The sequence below is a fragment of the Dermacentor silvarum genome, chromosome 10 (genome assembly GCF_013339745.2).
Source record: "Dermacentor silvarum isolate Dsil-2018 chromosome 10, BIME_Dsil_1.4, whole genome shotgun sequence".
In the NCBI taxonomy this organism is placed as follows: Eukaryota; Metazoa; Arthropoda; class Arachnida; order Ixodida; family Ixodidae; genus Dermacentor; species Dermacentor silvarum.
The window spans coordinates 22,048,278-22,070,794 of record NC_051163.1 but is presented as its reverse complement, the minus strand read 5'-3'; the positions used below and the strand labels follow the sequence as shown (position 1 = coordinate 22,070,794).

The 22,517-nt window shown below is 48.7% G+C and overlaps 1 protein-coding gene across 1 annotated transcript in view; it reads left to right on the top strand.

Moving 5' to 3' along the window:
• LOC119466340 (ATP-binding cassette sub-family D member 1-like) overlaps nt 1–22,517 on the top strand; it is a 96,722-nt gene that overhangs the window by 30,934 nt on the left and 43,271 nt on the right. Inside the window, exon 3 of the mRNA XM_037726848.2 lies at nt 9,549–9,738. Coding sequence (XP_037582776.1) covers nt 9,549–9,738 — 190 coding nt within the window. The remainder of the gene's footprint in view (nt 1–9,548; nt 9,739–22,517) is intronic.

Below are 22,517 nucleotides of genomic sequence, written 5' to 3'. Positions count from 1 at the left end.
AGCGCGAAGTCCGCGGATGACAGCGCATGCGCGGATGAGTCGGACGGACACGGCCATAAGAGACGAGTTTGGTTTCTCACGGGGCAGGCACGCAACCTAGCAATCCGCGCCGCGCGAAGGTTACGTCCTTGTATGAGTCATGTAACCCGAAGCTTTACGCTGTAATCGGAGAGGCCGGAGTGCTGTAGCATATCGCGCTGAAAACGTTCCGGGTCGCGCAGCGGACACATATATGTTGCAGCCGATAACTCTTTTAGAGGACCTTCCCACTTCATTCGCGGTGTCTCCATTTGTAGCGATAGCGATAATCATGCTGTCCTGTCCACAGATATGGGAGCAAAAGCTTGTTGAGTGCGACTGTTGGTTCGACTATAAACATGTCTTATCGCACGCAGAATCGTGTACCTCTCGTTTCCTTCCTGCCGTATTACCGTATAATGCCGGGACGGAGCCGCAAGCGGTATAGCGCGACGCTCTTATAGGGGCGCGTGTGTACCATTTACCGTGGTGTGTGTACCATGTGCCACGGTACCACATCGATTACCATGGCATACCACGTGCCACGAGCATGCAGCACCGTGACCGCTCTGTTAAGGACGCGCTTGTACAGTGTACCATGGCATACTGTGTACCACCGTAATTGCAATGGTACCATGGTGCCTCTAGCTTTGCCGTACTACCGGAATACCGGTGCTGAGCCATGAGCAGCAACAGGACGCTCTGTTAACAGTGCGATGACTTTCGAGAGGTGTCATGTCCCCAAGGAAATCGCAGCATTGAACCTTAACTATACGTATAGACACGTTCCTATATATTTGTTTCTACGTGGCCGTGCGGAGGTTTATTCCTTTTACCAACCTCTTTGGATGTTTCAGTACTCCGTACGGTACTATGCACCGTGCATGGTACCACGGTATGCGCACGTGTGCCAAGGGGGAATCGTGTACCAAGCGGAATCGTGTGCCGCATGTTTCCTGCTTTGCGACCTCCGACGCCGCGCTGCAGAGTGCATGCAACGGCGCGTGTCAGCCTCGGAGAGGCCACAGCATAAAGCTTCCTGCAAAAATTACTTACAGGCAACTCCGCCGAACTTCTGCACATGCAGCTCCCGTAGAAATTAGAGGCGAACATGGGAATTATTCTGTAAGTGTCCACCTAGTGCAGTAACTCGGAAATAGAGATGGAAAGACATGGAAAGGCGCCTACAGCCAGGCGCTCTGAGTATCGTGTTTCAGTCGGTGAGCACTGCATATGGACTCGTCTAAACTTCGTCCTTCCTGGAATCAAACGGCTTCAGATGTCTTTGCAAACTGGTCTATTTCCAGCAAAATATCGCGTTTTACGTGCAACAGTTCGTCATGATTATACGCCGCTGCGCTGAGACGTCCTAATTGCTTTGCTCTGTGTAGAAAAAGTGTAAGGACGTTTCAAACCACGAGTATGGAGGTTAGAGAGAGAGAGAGAGAGAGAGAGAGAGAGAGAGATAACTTTAAGGATACGAAATGCAGAGAGGTCGCATCATTACCATGGTATCTGTATACGATCGCAGCGATAGTTTTTTTTTTTTTTTTTTTACGACTCTCAATTTAAATGAAGTTTATTTCTCTAGGAATCTCTATGGCACACCATCTTGCTGTTTACAAACAGATACCGTATACTAAGCTTCCGGCTTTCACCGCCAGGAACACTAACTTCTCTCTAGTAAATTTCGTCGAAAACCTCTACGGGCCACGGCCTGAGTGGTGTCCACGCGAGGGCCAGCGTGGATGCACTGGCCGGCGGCGTTCGGTCGCTCTTCGTCCTGGCAGAGTGCGCCCTCTCACTGTCTCGCCCGACTGCCGTTTAGGAGAAACAATGGACTCCTGCTGCCCGTGAGAAAGAGAACCGCTACTGCACCGTCGCTCTTATCGTCATCAACATCATCAAACACCCTCTCCCCGCCCCGAAGCTTTTGAAGGTCGCCGCCGCGCGCCGGTGCGGTGCACTTCCTGGTCCGTCACGGTGGCGGGTGAGAGAGAGGGACCGTGACCGACGCACGGTCGGTTTGTGCAGGCGCGCCGGCACGCGTGGTCAAGGCGCGCTCACGTGGTTTCCTCTTTCGCCGCTTCCTGCTCGTCTCCGCATAAACCGCGCTGCGCGGGCTCTTACTTCCTCTCGAACAGAATGAAAACTGACACGCTGTAAAGTAATTTACACCCTTAAAAGTGAATAAGGGTGTAGATCGGTCTATAACGCCCCGCCCTTACGTCCTTTCTAATAATTTGCAGCTTCAAAAGTGGAGAAGGGTGTAAATTGGTCTATAACTCCCACCCTTACTCCCTTTGTAATAATTTACGCCCTTATAAGTAAGGGCGCGAAACAGGTCTATAACTCCCGCATATACACCATTTCTAATAATTTACACCCTTAACAGTGAATGAGGGTGTAAATCCATAACACACTTATACACTCAGAAAGGGTGTAAGGGTGGGATTTATAGACCGATTTGCATCCTTCTTTACTTTTAAGGGTGTAAATTATATTGCATTGTATACCTGCCAACCCTCCGGTATTTTCTTTTCATAAAGTTTACGAATTCCGGCTCGTTCAACGGTTTTACGATTGTTTCTTCCATGTTTTGCGAGTAATACATTCTCTTCGCGATGAAGCTTTGCTCGTCGGTCTGCGACCATACCCCCGGAAGTCTCCCGATTGTGAAAGGATATCAGAGGTGTACCTGCTTGGAAGCAAATTTGTGCTTACGATTTCCGCGGAGCAGGCGAAATCGGCAACGCCAATGTTGCTATGATCTAACAACGACGTGTTACTGTTACTGTGATACTGTCAGTAACTTTGATCTAGAAACAGCGTGTTACTTGTCTGTTTGTGCTTTTCCAAGTTTTCCGCTGCGCGCGCGCGCGCGCGCGCGCGTGTGTGTGTGGCATCTAAAGGTAAATCGTCGAAATAAAGTACGTATGTGTCCTACATAAGATGCGTCCTGAGAAGCAGACTTTAAAAAAAAATCTTGATATCCACTCCTGCCCCCTTCCTGCGTTGTACCGCGGATTTCGTTTTATGAATTTTAAAGTTTACCAACCAACAGTAGAATCCAACAGGTATTCCTACAAGTCGCAGCAGATTACGCGTTGCGATGCGGTACCCGACGCCGCGTCTTACGCCACGTGTATCGTGCTTAAAAGACGCCTCGGTTCCTGTATTCTACATAATACGGTGAAGCAGAAGACACGTGGTATGATATACGATTCCACGCACGACCCATCCTACCAACAACTGCCGCCAACAAGTTTCCATCAAGTTTCAACAGGGTCTTTGTTACCGCCGCATTCAGAAATGCATCTCAACAGATTGAAGCCCCCATGCTTGACTCGCTGTACAAATGACGCCTGGCGTAAACATGCCCAAGACGCTCGTTGCGTTTCCTTCGGCACGTTCACGACAGACGTCATTTATACTCCATCTCGCAAGCTGGTTGCAGCACTGCGACAGCTACAGGAATTCTTAGCCAATGGGAAGGCCGAATGCCCCTCGAGATGTGCTCATCCGCGCCCCGTCGTCTGCTCAGCGTCTGCTTGCCATCCTGTTGTTACATGCCCCATAGTTGGTGGATTGACGCAAAAAAAAAAAAAATCTTTTGACGCCGTAACCACAAGCTTCGTTTGTATGCATGCGACAGCGGGGCTTCGCTTTACCTGTACGCTTTCCCTGCAGTTACCTTGCAGCCTCCTTAGCAAGCAGTACGGACGAATGCCCTTACAAATGTTCACCTGCGCCACAGCGTCTGCTCGGCCACTATTTGGCGTTTGCTCGCTACCGTCGTTGCGGTACCATGCTAGAGCGGGACAGTAAATCAATGATGCAGTGAACAGTTACGCTTTTATAGCGTTCCGCATTGTCAACGCATCACCAATGCTAATGCTGTGGCGCCATCTGCTAACTAGAAATGAAACCAGTTTTACGGCTCGGCGCTGTGTCTGTAGTCCTATTATGAGCTTAAAAATGATTTCGAGTTGCTTTCGTACGCTCCAGCCGACCTCAATAATTACGACAGAACGTGCCTAATGATTTGACCTCAGCTTGAAATGAGACTTGGCGATGACGGATTTTGCCGCTTGTTTATTGCTGACAGGGCGGAGAGCCTTTAACAAGCCCGAATTCGGACCGAAGCAGGTGGGAGTCGGCGCTGTATGGGCACTGCCATGTTGCTCGGTGATCACCGTTAGGGTGGCTATTACGGTTACCGGCGGTAACTGCCACAGTAGTTCTCGATATACGACGTGCATGCGCAAAGGTTCAAACATGTCACGTATCGCTGTGCTGTACCATGTAGTGAGCAAAAATAAAAACTCTCTAGTGTAGCCAATAATCAGCCAGTTACGCCCGGAACTATATACCGGTGCGCAAGGATATTGCCTGTGTACACCTCGTACCTTTCGGCAGTGCTGCAACCAGCTTGTGAGATGGAGTATAGGTCAAGTCAAGCACGGGCTTAAATTAAGATGCATTTCCGAATACGGCGGTTACAATCGGAGCTGCCATCTTTCAAGCGCTTTGTACCTCCTACTGTATAGAATCTGACGGAACCTGGTGGAATCTTTAGCAATGTTGTTGGTACGACACATGTCGTATACGTCGGGTGGCACGCGGACGTTCACGTGATAAACGCGCGTGCTTCAAGGTCGTCCCATCATCCATCGGACGACGCATCGAAGAGATGGATGCTTGGATTGCATGAATCAACCGGAACCTGTTGGAAACCCGATTGAAGCTTGTTGGATATTTGTTTAGAAGGCTTGCCAGTTTTTATACGCTTATGTCCTTCGCGCTTCGTGTACATCTTTGTACAAGCCGATGTAACATGCAGCATATAGCGCGTATAACAGAGCGCGAGCCGAAGCGAGTGCCAAAATGTAGGCGTTCTCCGTCGTGACGTCATGACCCATACACCGTCCTGGGAACTAAACCGACACTGCTTCGTAAAAAAAAGAGGTGTTATGGTAAATTATTTAGGGCGCAGTCTTCGAGGCTTGCCGGTTTTTTTTTTTCTTTCTTTCTTTCTTTTTTTTTTTTTTTCTAGGATCGGAGGAATCGCAGCGCGTAAGTTCGTTCTAGTAATTTTCGTATGAAACGCTGTAGCCGTCTGCTCGTTTTGCCTCTGTATCCTCATGAAACCCGAACACAGCTGTGGGACATAATTGATCTTCAAGCTGGATTTTATTGTCTACTGGCATGTTACCGAATGTGAGAAAGCGTAAAAAAAAACTATCAATACCATGAATAGATGCCAAAGCCTGCATCTCCATGTAGGTGGAAGAAGAACGACTTCCTTTCGTTTGCTGTAGTAAGAACTGCATTTCATTGCCTAAACGCAGATATGAAGATTGAACTGCGTGTATTACTTTGCCATGTTGCTGCTGCATCCTGGATTTTCACGCAATATAGAAGGATTCGAAACACTCTTCAACGGTGCTTTCCGCCGTCTGTGACAACACACAGGTTTAGATCAAATAGTGTCGAATTTCTCAAAAGCGGATGACAAGAATATGAGTAAACCCCTTCTGTACAGTTCCACGTGCACCGGACTTCACTTCAGAAAATGAATGTTGTGAGTAATCGTTGTCGAGTGAATTTTGAAAAAAAAAAAAAAAAGAAGTCAAAGGGGCAATGTACAATATATTGTACAAGGGTTCTTAGGAGGATATATAGTGTGCCTAGTTGCTTGCAAACCCGCAACTTATCTCTGCGCATGCGCGCGTTCACTGCTGTATAGTTTCGCGCGCAGACTGCGCTGCCAACTGCATGCGATTCGCGGGAGACGAAGACGCGCCGATATTGATTCTACCGTCGGCATGAACGGCTTGCTCACGTAGGTGTATACGTGCGCAGGTGAAAGGGTTGAGAGACGAAGCGCGCTGAAGAGTGTCCGGAAATAACTACGTGAGAGATTAGGGCGCGGAACACGTCAGCGAGGAACTGGTTCGTTAAGGAGCGTTCGGCTTCCCTGCTCGGGAAAGGAGAATGCGGGTAATCACCTAGCTCATTAGTCAGTCCATGGCGTGCGTGCGTGTCTGTCTGTGTATGCGAGCACGGCGAGCTGACGCCGAACTTGGGAAAATCGATCGCGCAGGAGAAACACGCGTGTTTCCGCTTCGTCCCCATCATATAATAGGGGCGCGCGGTGCTGTTGTGGCTTTCCCCGCAGTGAAATTCGGAAGCCGGTTACACCCGCACACGTGGCCTTGTTTGCCTGCTTCTTGTGATCGACCCGTTTCTGGTGGCATATTCTTGCGAGGAACGTCATTTTAGGTTTATTTTTTGTTTTCCGTTTGTTAAGGGAGTGCTGGGATATTTTGTTACAATAGGGATGGGCAGATATGGACAAGAAACGAAGAAAAGCTTCGGTGACAAGCTTAGAATTCAGTATACAAGCTCCGCCCGCGAAACCGCACCGCACCTCCGCGCCTTGTGGGTATACTTCCGCCGCGCGCTTCGAAAACGTAGTTCCCGAGAGAGACGTTGATGTTGAAATTAGTTCGGCTCCGCTGTGACGTCACGGTAACGAGCGAGTGTGATTGGCTGGCGCATGCATACGCATTATCGTTGAGTTTGGACAGCAGTGTATTTGCCACGGCATTCTTCTAGTCTGTCCCCGATTTTCTTGCTGTTGTGCAAACCACTTGAAACATCAGGGTGGCGGCGCGTTAAAAAAGAAAAGAAAAAAAAAAAATGCTTAGAGTTCCGTGCAGCTCTCCGGACTTCATGGCCCAATATCAGTTTTGACGAAGGGTTGTTCGCCTACTGAGTATTACTTTTGCGTTGGTGTGTGTATGTGCAAATAGAAGTAAATTAAGCATGGCAGGAGCAACACAGAATTAAAACTCCCACTTCACTGAAAAAAAAAAAAAAACCACCGGAATCGCCATTAGGCTTAGGTAATGTATAAGGTCGATGGAAATGCTCTAGGCATCGGGCAGTGTGCCAGAAATGAACGATGTCGAATGGCCCATGTGTGAATAATAAATGAGCGCGTCTGCTTCGCTGAACGTCGATAAACGACCACGCGAGCGGACGAGACTGCATATTATAGTTTCGTGGCTGCCTCATATATATTCACATATACGGTGGCACATGCCTATAGAAAGTAAGCTATGAGATTCCCGTTACGGGGAGTTTCCACGATAGCTGTATATTATGTCTAGTGTGCGTCTGTGAGCTGGAAGAACGAGTATTTCTATATACATGTATATGAAACCGTATAACGGTCCGTTGCATGCAGACGTCTGCCCGGAATTGCCGTCTGCCCGAAATTGCCGTCGTCTGCTTGCGCTGTCGTGGTCGTCTGCTGTTGTAGGGGGCAATACGAAAGGACATTTGCAGCGCAGTTTCTTCTCATTGAATGAAGGGCAGACGAAGGGAGAAGTGAAAGAATAGAGAGGACGAAGAGAAGGAACTATAGAAAACAGTGAGAAAGACTGCACTTGTTGTACGTCGACGAGCAGAATGCCGCGTGCAAGAGGACTGGGTTGTGCACCGCGGTTTAGACGTCATCTGGATGACGTCTGCACGAGCCGACGCCCGTGCGCAGTATGTACGTTATCTCAGCGACATCGCACATACGCCATATATAGGCGGGAGATAAAGTCTCGAGCGATCGAGGGGGGACGACACTCTGTATATAGTCGTGTGACGCGTGCCGCGTCGTTACAGAGTTCTGTGCTCCGTTTACGTTCTCCTTCTCGCTGTATATAGTGTCCTCGAGACGGCATAATCTCCGTTGAGATATTTGTGTACAGCGCTGGCGGAGCCCTTCAATCAGAGCGCTCAAGCCAGACCGAAAGCCAATTGCTTTTCCCGTCTTTTTTCATCGATGGCAATGGCCAAAAAAGGGTTTACGTCCGGTATAGTTGCGGCGTTACGAGCTATCGTATCATCATGTAACCCTCGTGGGTGCCGTAAATTCCCGCGGATAACACGAACACCCCCACTTGTTTTATTGCGATAGCAATTATATGGACACTTCAACCGGATTTCTGCCGTCGTCGTCGCAGTCGCCGTCGCCGTCAGGTTCCCTATAGATAAAATCTTCGCCGCGCGCCGTATGCCCTATGCCCGAGCGGAAGCGTGCGGGGACGCGCGCTATCACGGAGAGCGAACGCACTCAATCTCCCACGCGCAAGCAAGGAAGCGGGAAGCCAGCGCCGGAGGGAGCTGGGGGGGGGGGGGGGGGGGGGGCGCACTTGTACTCTGCCAGCAACCGCGCTCGTCGCTCGCTCGCACCGTCGCTTATCTCCACACGGCTCTGACCTTTACGCGCCGTGCATTCGCCGCTCAGTTTCCGTTGAAGCGATAGACCGTGTGATCTATTCATGTTTGTTTGTGCGCGCTCTCACCACGCTTGTTCATTCAGTTAGTAATAGTCGGGCCACATTTTCCAACGCACGCTACACATGCAATGCTACCCGGATCGGCAGTGCAGCGCTACAGGTGTGTCCCTTCGCACGCGCTGCCCACGGGAAGCGCTTCTCATCAACACCACCGTTTCACAGGCGCCTTCTCGTGGCCATCGAGTCTCTCTTCATGTCGGTCTACTTACGGCGCAGCACACTTGCTTACTTAAGCTCATGTTTACTACAATTCATATTGCTACCAAAGCCGCTCACCTTACTTCGTATGGCATTGCTGTGTTGCTATCGCATTCATTGCTTCGCCCTTAGGGCGAAACTGTGACATTTTTCTTCTTTTTTCTTTCTCCATGTTACGGCACGTCATACATACTTCGAATTTTATTACATTCAGGTACTCACGTAGTTAAGGCATTTAACATGGGCTTTTGGGGCTAGATAGCTAGATCGCAAATGCCATTCTATATTTAAAATCGAATATCTTGTCGAGATTGGAAGTTAACAAAAGATCGGTAGGCCGGTCGGCTTTGGGAACCCACGGTAAAGCCACAAATGAGGCAGTGCAGGGTGACATGGGTTGGGCCTCTTTTGAAGTCAGAGAAGCGCAGATCAAAATTAGTTTCCAAGAAAGACTCGGGAACATGGAGGAAAATAAATGGCCGGCTAAACTGCACAAGTATCTCTGCCTGAAAATCTTGGACACAGAATGGAAGAAGAGGTCAGGAAATTTGGCAACCTATAGACGGACGGACGGGACGGACGGACGGACGGACGGACGGACACGGACACACAGACAGACGGACACGTGTACATATTATTTATCGTTTTCTCGGGGACTGCATTTCACCCACTAATAACTTAAAGTTATCGCTCGGCGCAGGACGCAGCCTGCATGATGGGAACTTACTGGAATGCTATCGATGGTTCTATCCGTTGTCTGGGTTTTAACGTTTTTCTGGGCAGAGGTTCGCCCAATAAAGAGTTAGTTTCGCCATTCACAGTTTTGCGACTGTGTTCTTGACCGTCACTGCCACGTGACAGTATGTTCATATCGCTGCGCGGGTATGTCAGTGCAAGGCAATGATGTATCCTTGGTGTGACGTCATGGGGGAGTGACTCCACGCCCGACCCTTCTTGTGCACATTTCAGGTCGAGCTGGGCCTCCTGCAGAAGAGCTACCGGGCGCTGGCCCGCCAGATGAACCTGATCTTCAACCAGCGGCTGTGGTACATCATGCTGGAGCAGTTCCTCATGAAGTACATGTGGAGCGCCACCGGCATGGTCATGATCTCGCTGCCCATCATGACGGGCATCACGCCCAGGGTCGAGGACGACGACGGTGAGCGAGCGCATCATGGGTGGCGCAACTTCTTTCCTTCCATCTATAGATCCTTTCTGTGTTAACAAACAGAGCTCCCCAAAGATTTCCGGTCAAGCGCTCTGCAACAACGAAACTTGCAATAGCCTATAACTCTATAGAACCCTCCAGCTGGCACCAGTTTTGCTGCAGAGTAAATATTTTTGATAAGTGAGTTTTACTGCTAAGTATACAACTAGAAAGCTACGTACATGAGCTCGACGCATGGGGCACTTTCCTTATATTTGAACGCACCAAGAACAGATCTGCCTATCGTATCTTATGAGACAAAATACTTCTTTTTCCTTGTCTAACTTGACTGTCAAAAATTCATGACGGGAAGCTTTCTGGGGTCATGGATGCTCTGCTGCCAGAGATCGGATGAAAATGTCTTACGCCCTCGCTCACATTCGGAGTACATATATGCCGCGTGTCCCAGCTAACGTTAGCCGAACTGTTAGCCAAAACAGGACTTCGCACGACTCTCGATAAAGTTGTTTAATAAATCAATCAATTAAAAGTAAACGCGGTGCAAGATACAATTAAAAAAACCTCCGGTGTTCAGTTGTCACAGGTTTGACGACCGAACACCGTAGGTCTTATGATTGTAGCTTGCACCGTGTTATTTTATTCTATTTTTATTTTTTCGTCGTCGAACAGCTTGGCTAACGATAGCTGGGACACCCTATACTGAGTGCCGCGCAGGGCACAGAGTTGTGCGCTACTGGGGTTGGGGGGTTATTCTGTAAGCGTCCATCCACCTCAGTGGGGGCATGTCCATTTCGTCTGATTGACTGGGGGTGGCCTAGCTGTCTCCTTCTGACCCCAGCCCAGCCGATCAGCACTTAAGCAGCAGACGAAATGGACATGTCCCACTTAGGTGGACACTTACAGAATAAGCACCCCCCCCCTCTCCCCCTCCACTTGGTTTGCCTGACCGATCGTACGTTTTTACAGAGCGCTCCGGACAGCGAGCCAGAAAGAAATACCGCAGGTATTCCCCGCATATGCGGGAAGCGGTTAGCAGCCAGATAAAACTAGGAACAAGTCGTTTTAATTTTCCTTGATGTGAAACGGTGTTTCGGGCTTTGTCGGGTTAAGAGCACACGTTTCAGGGGCTGCCTTGCTTCCGTTTCGAGAGCGATTGCTGCTTCGAGCCAAGACCATATAGAGAAAGAAATTCTTTCTCAATGCCAAGGCCGTGGTTGCACGGGGCGTGTCGCGTAGCAACCGATAGTAGTCACATGTGCACGTAGGAACCGGTAGTATGGGATATGTGCACTGTGTATGAATGAGCGCAGCAGCTGGCGACTGCCTCGGTCGTCTCGTCGGCCGATCGCTTAGATAGCTAAGTGGTCATCATCTTCGGCCAACCGGCTCACATTTCCTTTTACCTTCTTTCTTTCTTTGTGCCCGTCGATGGTAATCGGTGCAATCGGTCTCTTTCGATCCCGCCGTTACAGCGGTCGCCAAGTTGGAATTATACGCTTGCATGTAATGACGTGACCGCCGTTCGGTTAAACTGTCTGACTGAATGGTTCGAAGGCTGACGCATTTAATCTCCGAGCCGTTTTCGTCCGCTGACAGCCGTTTACCACCCTACGGTGCGGAACGATTCGAAGACTGGCTACTTTTGTTCTTTCCTGTTGGCTCCTCGCCTATAGCGTTACGGCTGGCATCGTAGCTAACCACCATTTAATCTTTTTCGTCATCTTCTTTTTTTGTCCCACTGCGGTTAGCCTTCCATGTCGTTCGAAACGATTCCCAGTGTATAGGGGCAAAGCTTCGAACTGTCTTTTTGTAAAGCTGGAACCACGGGAGAGCTCCGAATCGCAACTTGAGCTTGCGGAATTGTGTATCGCGGGATCGCGGCTCGGTCATCCGTTCCCGCGGTGCTCTCACGGTCTCCGCGAAGCGGCTCACGATACGGCCGAAGGCCAAGTCACTGTTGGGAACATTGGAGAAATGTCGAAATACAAATATCAAATATCAGAATGGAGATGTCAAAATACTGACGGCGAAATGCGCCCTATAGATATTGTGGCCGGAGCCATGTTCAATCCAATCCAAGTCGATGGCTAAATTGAAACGCGTGTAACGAAAACGCGCCTCACGACATTGAGAATCGTATAAAAAAAATTACTCTGGCGCTATATAATGTCTATGGTAGCTGCGAGATCAGGGTACGTGGTTTATTCGGTATTGGAATGATGCTTAGTACATGGACTTGCCTAAGCTTCCTACTTCTGGCTTCAAACGGCCTTGACGCTTGGCAAATTGACAATTTTCAACGATATATTGCGTTATAAGTTCGTCACTTCGCAATGCTCACATATGTGCGCAGCGACTAATTGCCTTGTATTTAGCAAGCGGTTATATTGTTTCGAAATTTAGATGAAGCGCAATAAACACCGTAGCAGGAACGTTTGAATCCACGATGACTGGACAAATGCATGTATAGCACTAACCGTAATTCCCGTGAGAGCTGCATGATCGCGGTGGCAGAGTTCCCTCTAGAGCTGTATGTACGCTAAAACCTACCGCGACGTGACCACGTGATATACTGCCTTTTGACTTCAGTGTTATCACGCAACGCTCCGTACTATAGTTACCAGTTCGTTCCTTCTTCCATGGTGAATTCGCGCGAAGCTCAGCAGCTGAAGTCGTCTGTTGTTGCGAGGAGAGAGAGAAAAAAAATTAAGCAAATTAGGGTTTTACGTGCCAATTAAAGCCACGATTTGATTATGCGGCACGCCGTATAGCTGGTGGGTGGTGACCTAGGGTTAATTTGGCAATCTTGGCGCTTTCGTTAAAGTGCACCTTTTGACGGCTAAATAGACAGATAAGCGGACAGCCGCTATCTTAAGCATTGTTCCAGTTCTGACTAAACCTGCAAAAAAAAAAAAAGAGCTTCGCGATGACAGTCTCGAAGTAAAAAAAGAGAATGCGGGCTACATTGTTGTCCAAACAAGATGGCGGCTGAGCAGAATGCTTGGTTAATTCGACGGAAATGTCGTCTGCGCGCAAGAAAACGTGGTCTAGCTTTTATTGCGATAGCAATTATATCCCCTTCAGTCACGGCGTACACATTTGTGTACGCGACTTATTTTCCCAATTTCTCTGCAGTGGTGTCAAGGAATAGATCGCGAACATTATGCTTATAGTAACTTGAAAATTCCGCTTACCTAATGCACCTCCATTTTATTTCTGAGTGCAATGTGTCACTATAGACGACCGCTTTGGTGAAAGCACTACCGTGTTTGACGGGCTGTTCGACGTGAAGCGGTTTGGTAGCAGCTGTGAAATAACTTTTTTTCCTTTCTAGTAATGCTTGCAGCGAATAATTAAATTGTGTATGTAATTCGAGCGGTTTACTAAATTTATTTTATGAAGAAACGTAGTATGACTGACTGATCACTAAGCAGATATTCGATAACTCTATAATTATAATGAGTCATCATAATATGCACAAGGAGTCCTTCCAGTACCTAGATTTGCTTTCAATGGAGCATGCAGTACCTTGGCATAAATATTTGTAAATTTCATACATTTATCGAAACTCTATCATAATTCGTGACTGAAGGGGATATGGACACTCAAAAGCAGATTTCTGCCGTCGGCGTCGGCGTCGCCGTCGCCGTGAGGTTCCGTATGACGTCAATGGAGATGAAATCGTCGCCGCGCGCCGCCGAACGCTGTATGTGCGAGTGAAAGGGCGCGAGGGACGCGCGATTTCACGGGGAGTGAACGCACGGCGGAGAACAAACGCGCGTTCTGCGCTGTGCTCCCTTAAGGGCTGCAGAAGTAGGCGTCTCTTTCCTCCTCTACAATCACCATATATGCAGAGTAAACGTACCTTCTTCCGACGCGCGAAAGGCTGTGGGGAAGGGGGGGAGGGGCAGGGAAGGGAGGCGACGTTTAGCTGCGGCACCAAGTGCCTATTTATATCAGAGGCTCCGCCAACAGTCACCAACGCCGCACGCATTTTGAGCGAACGCGGGCAAAACGCCGGCGGCGTCGACAACAGTTTTGCGTGTTGCCGGTGCTGCTGCATGTCCAAGTTTATACAGCTGATAAAGCTAATATCATTACTCCGTATAGCTCTCTACAAATTTGCTATCGGAATTGATGCTTCGCCTTTCAGGTGAAACTGCGACTTTTTTTTTAATGCTCTTAACGTAAGCGGTATTTCTCGTGGGTGACACTCGCAAACTCGTTCAAATACAGCGATATACAGCATGGTATTTTCTTTGCCTTTTTCGTGTCGACGCCAGGTGGCGCGTCAAGTCGCAGAGTCGTTATTCTTTTAAATGCGTTTCAGTGTACTCGGCGCCAAAGCTGTCTTCTCAGCAGCCGACTTATTAGAGTGTCTTCAATGCTTACCGGAACTGGAACGCACCCGGCACGGGACGTAGTCTGCGACGATCACTTTCGGCCATAGTGTAATCGCCGTCAGGCGGGCGCTGATTGGCTGGTTGAGCACCACGTCACCTGAAGGCGTTATAGTATCGCCGAAGCGATCGTCGCAGCATACGTGCCCCCATGTGTGCCCGACGTTTCGCAACTCTTTTCTTCAGCGCGCGGCGGTCGTGAGAAACGTGCGCGCGCCGATTGCGGCTTAATATGTGCAGCCAGTAGTGAGTCGGACACGTGCCGCCAGGTCGCGTGGCGCGCGTTATATCCTTTATTTTTTTTTTCTCACGGCTGCTGCCAACTGCAGCTATATCTATACGAGCCACACGCGCAAGCTCGTCTGCCGGCTTACAGATGAGCCGCGTTTGTTGCTTTGCGCCAGGACGATGCTCTTGAGCCATTTCCGGAGCAGCCTGTGCGTTTCATTTTTATTTCTTTTTTCGTGTATATAGTATACCACTTCCGGCGGCAATTAATTCCATCTATTGAAGGTTTAGTTTCACTACAATTATTCCGCTTTTATAGTCATAAAAAGCGTATACATCTGCTGTCAATTCAGTGAGTTTTGTCAAGTTTACAGGATGTGGGCTCCAAGCGAATTAAACTATCTGCAGGAACGTCAGATATGAGAAGAACTGTTTCGTGTGTAGCACACTTGCATGTCTAGCACACTTGCATGTCTAGCACACTTGCATGTCTAGCACACTTGTATGTCTAGCACACTTGCATGTCTAGCACACTTGCATGTCTAGCACACTTGCATGGAAAGTATGCTTGCATGAATATCATGCACATATCCAGCCGAATGAAACACATGTGCATGATGTAAGGCGCAGTGAAGGAACAGTGAACGAAGTGAACTCCCTACGTGACTTTTAAGCTTGTAGCGCAGCTCGGAACGAGCTAAAAGGAAGGCAGAATATAGTTTTCACTCAAGTGTGTAATTTTTCAGCAAAAGCTGGTCAGGCAATTTCCGCCGTTCTTAGGCGACGCGAGGTCGCCTAAATATGACGTCACCAAATATGACGTGTTAATATGACGTCACCCCTACGTGACGTCATATTAACAGCGCGAGCAAACGCCCGACAGTCTACGCCTCCCCCCCCCCCCCCCCCCCAACTCGGTTTTACTAAAACACTTCACACTTGTTTCAAGATGTATGCGACATGCTTCAAGTATCATAATTTCACCAGCTTTTTCGCGCTTGATGCATTATCTTGGCGTGCACAGTCAGGCACGCAATGCATGGAAGGAATAGTGGACAAAAACAAAAATTTTGTCTTTTGGGCCTTTTGAGCTAAACTGCTCAAAAATCTGGTGCAGACGCCCGACACACAAAGTGTCTCGAGCTTCTAGTCGCGCGGCAATATTGCTTGTATTCGCGGGCTTCTTTCACGCTCGGAAAAACACTTTTACGTAGCAGGTATTGAGCGACAGAAAGCTGTATCGGGAGTTTCTCATGTTGCTACACAATTTTCTCTTTGAAACTTTTCATCTAATTGTAATATTTGAGGCTAATTATGTAATTAGGTGGAGTGCAAAAAATAATCTGAGTATCTCCAAGCGACGACAATCAACATTACCTTGTTTCTGTCCAGCTACGTGGCATTCGCATATTTTTTTAAAGATCTTGGTGCATGTTAGTTGGGAAACCCTGTATAGCGACATTTCGATTCTGGAGGCGTATTGAGCAGCCTTCGCAATCACCCGCGTGACCTTGCGAGGAGCAAGGTCATGCGTCCGGCAGTGATTGCTCACCACGTGACCATCATTGGTGGGTTATTGAGTCATACGTCGATCGTATATACCGTATACCGGTTCTGTCTTGGCGCCAGCGGCCATGCTTTAATGGGCCGGTTCTCAATAAATGCACCACTGCCTACCTACTTATATGCACCGATCATCGCCTTGCCGTTTGCGTGGCGCGCCCGCAAAGGCTTCGGGTCACGTGACCGCGTGGATCAGCGGCAATTTTCACTTGTATATAGGCGAATCGGTGCCAACTTGTGCCCGGATTGCGTCACTTCTAGCGCTATACGGACGACGAGATGAATGCCGGCGGCGCGCTGCGCTGGCTCGCTAATTACGTGCAGACACGTGTAGACTGCAACCGGCCGGATCGCCTTCAGTGTAGCTAGCTCGGGTTGGCGAGCGTACGGAATCGAAATGCGGACACACTTTAACCGCTTGAGTCACTAATTATGATTGTGTGATTGATATAAATCTGGAGGCTTTGAGAACACGCACGCACACACGCGCACACACACACACACACACACACACACACACACACGCACACGCACACGCACACGCACACACACACACACGCACACACACGCATGCGCGCGCGCGCAAAAGAAAAAAGAAAGATGACGTCTAAAATGTCATGTCAGATCTCCTTGGACATGACATGTGCCTAGCGCCGCAGTTGCCTATATAGTTCGCTCCTGTGAATTGTACACCCGATTGATGACAACTGTAGGCCTGGCGAAAAAAGAAAGATGAACGACTCTATAGGTTACTCGTATCATACGCGGCACTGCGCGGTTTTGACTGGGTATAGCTTACCAATAGCGCATCGATACGATCGAAAAGGTGGAAAATTGAGCAACCGCATCTCCGCGGGGAGAGTCATGGCGAAATAAGGAACGGTGGTCACGCGCTTTGCGTGTGTTGCGCGTAACGTCGCAGTGATTGCGAGGTAAATTGCTTGTCCGGCGCTGTTTACGCCATATACCTCGTTGCACATCAGCCCGGTTGCCTCGGCTGCGTCGCCGTTCGAGTTTCATCACTCCGCGCCGAAGGGCGCGATAGGTTAGACGCGCACACTCCGAATTGCGGTGATGTAGGTTTGCTTCGGCAGGAGTCGATTTCACTCACTCACTCACTCACTCACTCACTCACTCACTCGCCTACCTACCAACGTACCTACCTACTTACGTATACCTTACTTACATACCCTACCTATCTACCTACCTACCTATCTTACTTACTTAATTACTTAATTACTTACTTAATTAATTACTTAATTACTTAATTACCTATTTACCTAACTACTTACTTACTTAATTACATAATTACTTACTTAATTACCTACCTTACTTACCTACCTTAATCGATCAGTTGGTTGATTGGTGATGTTTAACGTTTCCTCGTCTAGAGAAATGGCGTAGTGATGGGTTGCATGCCTATTAATTTTTAATGCCATATATCCGCCGACCGACCGACTGACCTTTTTCCTCTTCAAGTGCCCCCTCAAGTACACAATTTTTTTGCATTCTGCTCCCACCGAAGAGCTACACCCGCTTCTTCCGGGATTCGAACCCGAGATATCCGTTCTCAGCATCACACAACTCTACAAGCCGCCGAGCTAACGCGGCAGGCCTGGTGTCGTAGGTCTCACACGAAAGTATTTTTTTTTTTTTTTACGAAATCGGGTGAAGTGGTTCTTCGTATCTGAAGTTCCACGCTTCTCACTACCAGCCGAATGTGAAACTGACCCGCATGTCAAACGCTCTTCAATCTTCCAATTTATCTTGGCTTGAGCAACGAACACGCGCGCGCAGTGTATTATAGCAGACGACAACCTGTACACGCGAGCTTCTACGCGGCATCGAATGTGTCTGCACGTACGTAGCCCCGAGGAAGGACTTTTCCCCGCAATAAGAGGCTTCGTGCGGAGAAGCGCGCTATTGTGATTTTTTTTTCTTTGTTTAAAGGGCCCCTCACCAGGTTTTGGCACTGCGAGCAAACAGTCGGGGCGCGTCGATCACGCAGTGGCGATCGTGTCTGCAGAGTGTGAAACGGCTGCGTGATGCGAAAGCGGTTGAAACTCTCAAGCGGAAGAGCGCGCGCCCTTCCTTTCGAGGGAGTCGCGCCTCGAGCGAGAGAGTCAGGGTCACACGCAGCTTTCCGGTAGACGAGCTTTCTGGTAGAAACGCGGCCTCTTGCGTGGGCCGATCCCGGAGGTAGTGAGCAGCCGCGCCAAAAAGTTTACATTATTTTCAGGTTTCTGTTATTGTTTCGCGCTTTTAATACTTCAGTCTGAGAAGGTTTAACATTAAAGGCATGCGCTGTCGGTGTTTCTTTTTTTTTTTCATGACATTTGTCTGTGGTCTGCCATTCTCAAAATTCCGAGGGATAACCTTGTCAAGAATGTAAGACATGGTATGAACAACTTTAGTGATAGAATGGTGTGGCAGTATAACCCGCACATATCGCATGCAATATAGCTTCTAAGGCGTGGCATATACGTATACCTAAATATGTACGGAAATTTTATCTCACGGACAAAGACGCCGACATCGGAATTTGAGCGACACGGGGCCCTTAATGCTGTCGCGTTAGAAGGCGTCGGAAATGCGCCACATGTTTAAGTCGGCTCCTCTTAAGTCTTCGCCCGAACAGACCTATAGGCATATAGCGACAGATGGAGCGGCGGCTAGCTGCTGTGAAAGGGAAACGTCGATTCGGCGACCGCATGCAGCAGCCCATAGGAGTGCAATCGGCGTTTCGCACTAGGCACTGTTGGTCGGCACTGTTCCAACTCTCCGCCCTGCATGCCCGCCTCGGAGAAAGTGTTGCGTTGGCGAGGCGAGCGTTTGGCTGACACGCCGCGCTCGCCAGGCCGTGTTTATCGCGCGGCCGGCGCCGCCGAGCATGCAAATAGCTGCAGCAGCAGCAGCAGCAACCAAGGCGGTTCCGCTGGGTGCCGGTTTACACCCAGATGCTTTTCTTTCCCTACGAGGAGCGGTTATAAAACCGCGCGTCTAAATGCGTCGCATTGTTGCCCGGTAACCTTGAATGCGCGCCTGACTATCATTATATAGCTGCTTCCTTCGACGCGGCCGGCGCCGCCCCAAATGCTGTTCTCGCTTCCTTCGTTATTCTCTCTGCGGTTGTTCTTCGCTAATGGTGAAGGACTGCATGTGAATTGACCGTTTTAGTCTGCAAACGGTGCTGTTGGCGGACCTATCCATCGTTGCTCTGGCTCTATATTGCGGCTGCAACAACGTGCCACTGCTAATTTTCCCGGCCGCCGTGTATTTAACTTCCCTACTTACCCCCTGTACACTATCCTCTCTGCAATTCTTTCTCCCTGTCCGATTAGTCCCATAGTTTCAGCATTTTCTACTGACTGTTGTTCAAGTGTCAGCGGCGAAAGCTTGACATTTACGGTGCGTGCGGCCAGTGAGCAGTCGGCAATTTCCTTTGTCTTCTTCTTCCTTTGTCTTCTTTCCTTTATGATATGGTAATAAGCCCTTGCACATTAAAAAAATAAATTGAAATATTATTGGTCAGTGTTGTCATAGTGTATTGAAAATGTGTCATGCGTTTATGAGGAAAGTATCGAGATCTCTTGAACGTTGGCCTCTGGAGTATGGTTGAAAAGCCGTTGTATGCTGGCTTTGTTGAAAGATTGTTGAGTTACCATTGACGCAGCATTGCAAATAAATCGCCTTCGCCTTTTTTTTTTTTTAATGGCGATCAGATGTTATATTTGGCCACTGAAAATTTTATTGGGGTACTATTGTGTCGAGCAGTTGTCGTTTTATCATTGACGCAGCGTTGATACTACTACTCAATATTACTACTGCTGCCTACTACTACTATACTGCTACTACTACTGCACCTGACGACAACTGTCTGTGGCAGCACGGCCAACGCTACGTGCTTCGGCTCCGTAGCCGTGGCCGTGCGTCCACAGAAAGTTGTCCCTAGGTATAAGGGGTACTAATACACTATCACTATACTGCTGCTGCTGCTACTACTAAGTACTACTACTATACTACCATTATACTACTACTGTACTGCTACTACAAGTACTACTATTATCATCAACAGCCTATATTTATGTCCACTGCAGGACGAAGGCTTCTCCCTGTGATCTCCAATTACCCCTGTCTTGCGCTAGCTGATTCCAACTTGCGCCTGCAAATTTTCTGACTTCATCACCCCACCTAGTTTTCTGCCGTCCTCGACTGCGCTTCCCTTCTCTTGGTATCCATTCTGTAGCTCTAATGGTCCACCGGTTATCCATCCTACACATTACATGGCCTGACCAGCTCCATTTTTTCTGCTTAATGTCAACTAGAATATTGGCTGTCCCCGTGTGTTCTCTGATCCACACCGCTATCTTCCTGTCTCTTAACGTTAGGCCTAAATTTTTTCCGTCGCTCTTTGTGCGGTCCTTAACTTGTTCTCGAGCTTCTTTGTTAACCTCCAAGTTTCTGCCCCATATGTTAGCTCCGGTAGAATGCAATGATTGTACACTTTTCTTTTCAACGACAGTGGTAAGCGCCCAGTCAGGATTTGGCAATGCCTGCCGTATGCACTCCATCCCAATTTTATTCTTCTGTAAATTTCTTTCCCGTGATCAGGGTCGTCTGTGGGTAATTGACCTAGATAAACGTACTCCTTTACAGACTCTAGAGGCTGACTGGCGATCCTGCATTCTTGCTTCCTTGCCAGGCTACTTAACATTATCTTTGTCTTCTGCATATTAATCTTCAACCCCACTTTTACACTTTCTCGGTTAAGGTCCTCGATCATTTGTTGTAATTCGTCCCCATTGTTGCTGAATAGGACAATGCCATCTGCAAACCGGAGGTTGCTGAGATATTCGCCGTTGATCCTCACTCCTAATCCTTCCCAGTCTAAGAGCTTGAATACTTCTTCTGAGCATCCAGTGAATAGCATTGGAGAGATTGTGCCTGACCCCTTTCTTGATGGGTATCTTTCTACTTCTGGAGAACCAAGGTTGCTGTGCAATCCTTGTAGATATTTGCCAAGATTCGCGTACCTTAATTATACTACTATAACTACTACTACCACTACTACTACAAGTGGTACTGCTACAACTACTCTATAAAACTGCTACTACACCTACTATACCATTAGTAAAGCGCGAAATCGCATGTACGTTTAATTGAACGACAGCGGCGCACTCTTCTGACAGACACGCGAAACAGTGGTGTTCTTTTTATGACGTGTTTTCCTTCTTCCCGTCAGTTCCCGTTACCTTCGCGCCTTGTCACGTGCCGCTGCAGCTTTAGCTGAATTCACGGTTTCGTTTTCCTCTGTTTGCCTTTGCCTGGAGGCCGCGGTCCCGCGCGAGTGGAACTAGGGCCGAATGCGAACACGCGTGTCGTGTGTGTGACCTTAATGTTATTTAGATGCGCTACATGTGTAGGCCTTGCTCCGGGCGGCGACCTACCCGGCCTAGCCGTAAGAGGAAGCTTTTTAGCTCGGGGCAAAACTTCCGCTTTCTCTGTATTCAAATACATGTATTCAAGGCGGAAATGCTCTCACGAGCTCACTCATGCAGCGCTTTGTTTCCATATAAGGTATCGTTGGAGGCGCTCGCCGCATGGCAAAGGTGAACAGACGACGGCGCGTGCCACTCTGGCGCCACCTCGTAGCGATCGTCGGCCGCCGATCTTGCGCGGCACTACGCTTTCTTTCTCACGCTTTCGCCGATTAATTGTACCGATTTGAACGAAACTTGTCGTATTTGAGAGAGAAAGTTAAAATTCTACACCCGCGGACAAGTTTCTGTGGCAGCGAAGGGAAATCTATACGGGGGAGGAGCTTCTGCGCGCGTGTTACGGCGCCAAGCAGTCCGGCGTATAGCTTGACAGCGCTTTTGGTTTCTTTAAACAGATATACTGAATCGGCTTAGTGTCTACATATGCAACGCGTCGATTTCTCATTTCTCATTTTTTGTAAACTGCTGGGCTCCAACAAACAATCAAGCAAAAACAAATTGCAGTAGTGCAAAGCGGGGCTACAAACAAACAAACAAACAAACAAACAAACAAACAAACAAACAAACAAACAAACAAACGATTGTAGTTAAGTGGTAAGACTGGGCTAAACAAAAAGGAGAAAAAGCAGACAAGCGGACAAACGAACGAGCAAACGTAAACAGGGCAAGCAAGCAGTGTTCTGTTAAGCAATGTTAAGACGTGCTTGAGAGTGAGTTAACGAGAACGGCCCAGTTGCTGTGTGTATACGCGACCAGCGATAAGGGTACACAGTTCGCTGGCCTCGGGAGCCAGCTAGAGATCCTGCACGATATGTCGCAGCGGTTTGTCGCCTCTTTGCATTGCGCGTGCCATGCAGAAAAAAGAAAAAGTGAAAGTGCTCGTTTCTCTACCGCGCGATACCGTCGTGCCAGAGCGGCTGTGGTCCAGGGATATCGGCTGGCCGGGTTACGTAACGAAGCTTCGTAAACCGACGCTGGCGGCGCGCCATATGTGTGTACTTTCACCGTATCGGGAAATTGCCTGCAGTTCTTTAGCAAACTTGGAATGGAGGGGCTGGGTTGTTTACAAAACCTCTTTAGA